Raw genomic sequence first — 3,228 nt, 5'->3', positions numbered from 1 at the left:
TAAAAAAAAAATAAAAATTAGTCACTAACGTTATTGAAAAGTGACAAATTAGTCACCCAATAACATTTTCCATTACAAGCCTAACAGGACAGGTGACGTGGTCAGTTAACTTGCCAAGTTAGACGAGAAGCCAAAAGATTTAAGGTTTGGACGAGTTTAGGGAAAAGAAAATAAAAGATTGATTAGGATTAAAGAAAAAAGAAAGAAAGAAAGGATCAATTGAGATTAAGATAAGAAAAGAAAATCATCTGCCTTTAACATTTTAGGATTAAGTGGTGGACAATTAAAAGATTGAAACTGTTAAGGTAAGGATAAGATTGAACGATTGAAGGTTAAATGATTGATACTTTAGGTTTCGAGTTTAGGGAAAAAAGAACACTAACAAAAGAGAAGTTTCCACAATAACACAAAAACGACATGGATTTTAATTTGGTATGGGGCGTCAATGGTATGGGGCAAAAACCCAAATTGAAAATAAAAAACTAAGGAAAAGGTATCTAGAAAAAAGTAGAAAAAAATTACTTTTGAGTTCGTCAACCGACACTATCGCAGGTAGTTCTACGACTAATATCATAAACAATAAGAGCACTGACAGCACCTTTATAATAAGCTAAAGTGACGGCAGAAAACCTTTCTTGGCTGGTGGTGTCCCAAATCTGAGCTTTGACTTCTTTACTGTCAATTCGCATGCTTTGAGTCTGGAACTTGATTCCAATGGTGGTTTTTGAATGTGGGTTGAATTCATTACGAGTGTAGCGGGATAAGAGGTTGGATTTTCTGACTATGAAGTCTCTGATTATGACTATTTTGAGAAGGTATTCTTCTTCGTTGGAATCTTCATTATAGTCTGACATGGTTTCGCCATTGCGGTGAGGGCTTCTTCGAGGGTTTCTTTTTCTCCTCCTCGTCTTTTTTTTTTCTTTTTCTTTTTCTCTTCTTTCTCTTTTCTTCTTCTTCTATTGCCCAACTAAGGTTTTTAAATGGATCTATTTAAATGACAGTAAACCCTCTAACGTGACTGGTTAAATGACAGCAAGGACTCCAGCATGGTCAGTTAAATGACAGGTCACTTTTCTGTTATACCTGTAGCAAAAAATGGTTACTAGGACTGATTTGTTACTTTTTAAAAGTTGAGCAATTGTTAGTGTACTTTACCTTTGTAATAATATAATTCAAATAATATTTTATGTCAAAACTATAATAAGGACACGAGAATAATTTCTAAATATATAAATAGAAAAAAAAGTAACTGCTTTTTTACGAGCTATGATCACCTTTAATTTTAATGACAAAGATAAAAAATCATAATTAACCCAGTGACAATGAATCAGAATAACAACAACAATTTACTCCAATAATAATGGGTAATGAAATTTTTATTAGATTAAAGAGAGAATAAAGAATGTGAGAAGATAAAGTAATCTTCCTCTTCTCTCATGGAGTGGGATGGCACAAGAAGAAAAAACGAAGGCTTTGGTTGTCTTTCTTTCTTTATTCACAAGTCAAACCCAAACCCAAAAATCAAATGATTGGCTCACATTAATCCATGATTTAAAAGTTATAGAATCTATGGCTGTCCATTCTCTATACATATAAAATAAATTCTCAATATAATTCTCTTGAAAAGTCCAAATTATCCTTTAATGGAAAATTTACATATTTAATACCTTTTTCTTATCACTTCACATTATTATATTCAATAAGATACTTAACACATTAAATCCTCATAACATCATAAAGTTCCATAACGTTATCCAACCATGTCAGAATTGAATTTTAAATATTTTTAAAAAATTAAAAATTTATAATTTAATCCTTATACTTTTATTTTATTCAATTTAATTTTTTTCTACATTTCCACATACACAACTTTATTCATAAATCTATGACCACAACTTATTATAACTCCTTCAAAATTCTCCTTATTGATTTTTTTAAAAAATTTCACTGTAACGAATCTTAGAACAATGCCAAACATTGTACTAGAAAATTTGGGGCATTACATACCACATTATTAATTTTGATTATATCCATTAGCACCATTATCGAATTTATCATTTCTCTTTCATTTTAAAAGTAGAGAGATTTAATTGCTTATTTTTTAGTAGAATGATTTGTTTACTCTCTTATGGATAATATAGGAACTAGAGTGATGCTTTGACCAAATCAATCGTGGTAATAATATTAAATAAATAAAAATGAAATATTAAAAATAGTTGAGCTACTGTGTTGTAATTTTATTTTAAAACTACATTAGATTTGAATAGGATACATAAAATCAGGTTTTATTTAAATAATAAAAGATTATCTACTTCAATAAGAGAAGTTCATTAAAATAAATAAATAAACAATAGAAATTACCTTTTGTGGAAAAAATTATTTGGATAAATAAAATTAATAGAGAAGGAATAAATTTAAAACGAAAATAGATTTAAAATGCAATATTTCCTATGTAATTCTCTTTTACCATAAAAAAGCTTTTAAAACCAGTTTCCATAATTGCACCATAAAACAGTGCTGGAGAAAAGAAATGAACCTTTAGTTGGACTGGGCCCAAATTATTCTATTGGTTGGACAAAATTTCTCAGCTCGAACCTGGCCACTAAAACCCTCCAAAAATCCCTAATTTCTTTCAGCCTTTTCCCCAATACTACATGTTATCTCTAATATTCTTTTACTTTTTATAAAAACAATATTATTTGTTTAAGAATTTTACCGGAGGTTATGGCCTTCTCCGATCATCAATGGCTCTCCGTTTTCAATTGTTTTGATCGTATTAAACTTTTTTTTTTATAGAAAAACAAAACCTGAAAACCTTTTTTTCATTTTCCGAAAATTTTTAAAGACATGATGATTTTTAGAAATAAATATGCATGCAATTTTAAAGAAAAACTTGTCAAAAAAATTGTGGAAATTACCTAAAGCCGAAACTTGGTTTGTATTGAATTTTTTTGAGAAAAAAAAATGCAATCTTAACTGGTTTTAAAGATTTCATAAGATTTTAAATTATATGGAGGATCTAAAGCAGGACTTACCTTGCATTAACATCATTTCAACATAATTTTTGTTGCATTAAGGAAAATGAAACAAGATTCTTTTCTTTCTTTTGCTTATTGCTAAAATAATTCCTCAATTTTTTTTCAAAAAAAAAATTCCTTTGAACTTTTGATAATTTTAACCAATGAGACCCTTTAATCAACATCAATCGTTAGAAACTAATAGCAACAC

The 3,228-nt window shown here is 28.7% G+C and overlaps 1 protein-coding gene across 1 annotated transcript; it reads right to left on the bottom strand.

The window, feature by feature from the left end:
• Positions 1 to 533: 533 nt before the first annotated feature.
• Positions 534 to 854, bottom strand: LOC108472870 (ras-related protein RABA5d-like). Its single transcript, XM_017774431.1, has one exon. It carries the CDS (start codon positions 852 to 854, stop codon positions 534 to 536), a length of 321 nt encoding a protein of 106 aa, XP_017629920.1.
• Between the last annotated feature and the right edge of the window lie 2,374 nt (positions 855 to 3,228).

This window comes from Gossypium arboreum, chromosome 12 (genome assembly GCF_025698485.1).
Source record: "Gossypium arboreum isolate Shixiya-1 chromosome 12, ASM2569848v2, whole genome shotgun sequence".
Classification (NCBI taxonomy): Eukaryota; Viridiplantae; Streptophyta; class Magnoliopsida; order Malvales; family Malvaceae; genus Gossypium; species Gossypium arboreum.
This window is presented reverse-complemented; position numbering and strand designations above follow the sequence as displayed.

What these genes read in the sequence shown, in the direction of transcription:
- LOC108472870 (XM_017774431.1), bottom strand. Translation starts at nt 854, where the DNA reads ATGTCAGACTATAATGAAGATTCCAACGAAGAAGAATACCTTCTCAAA.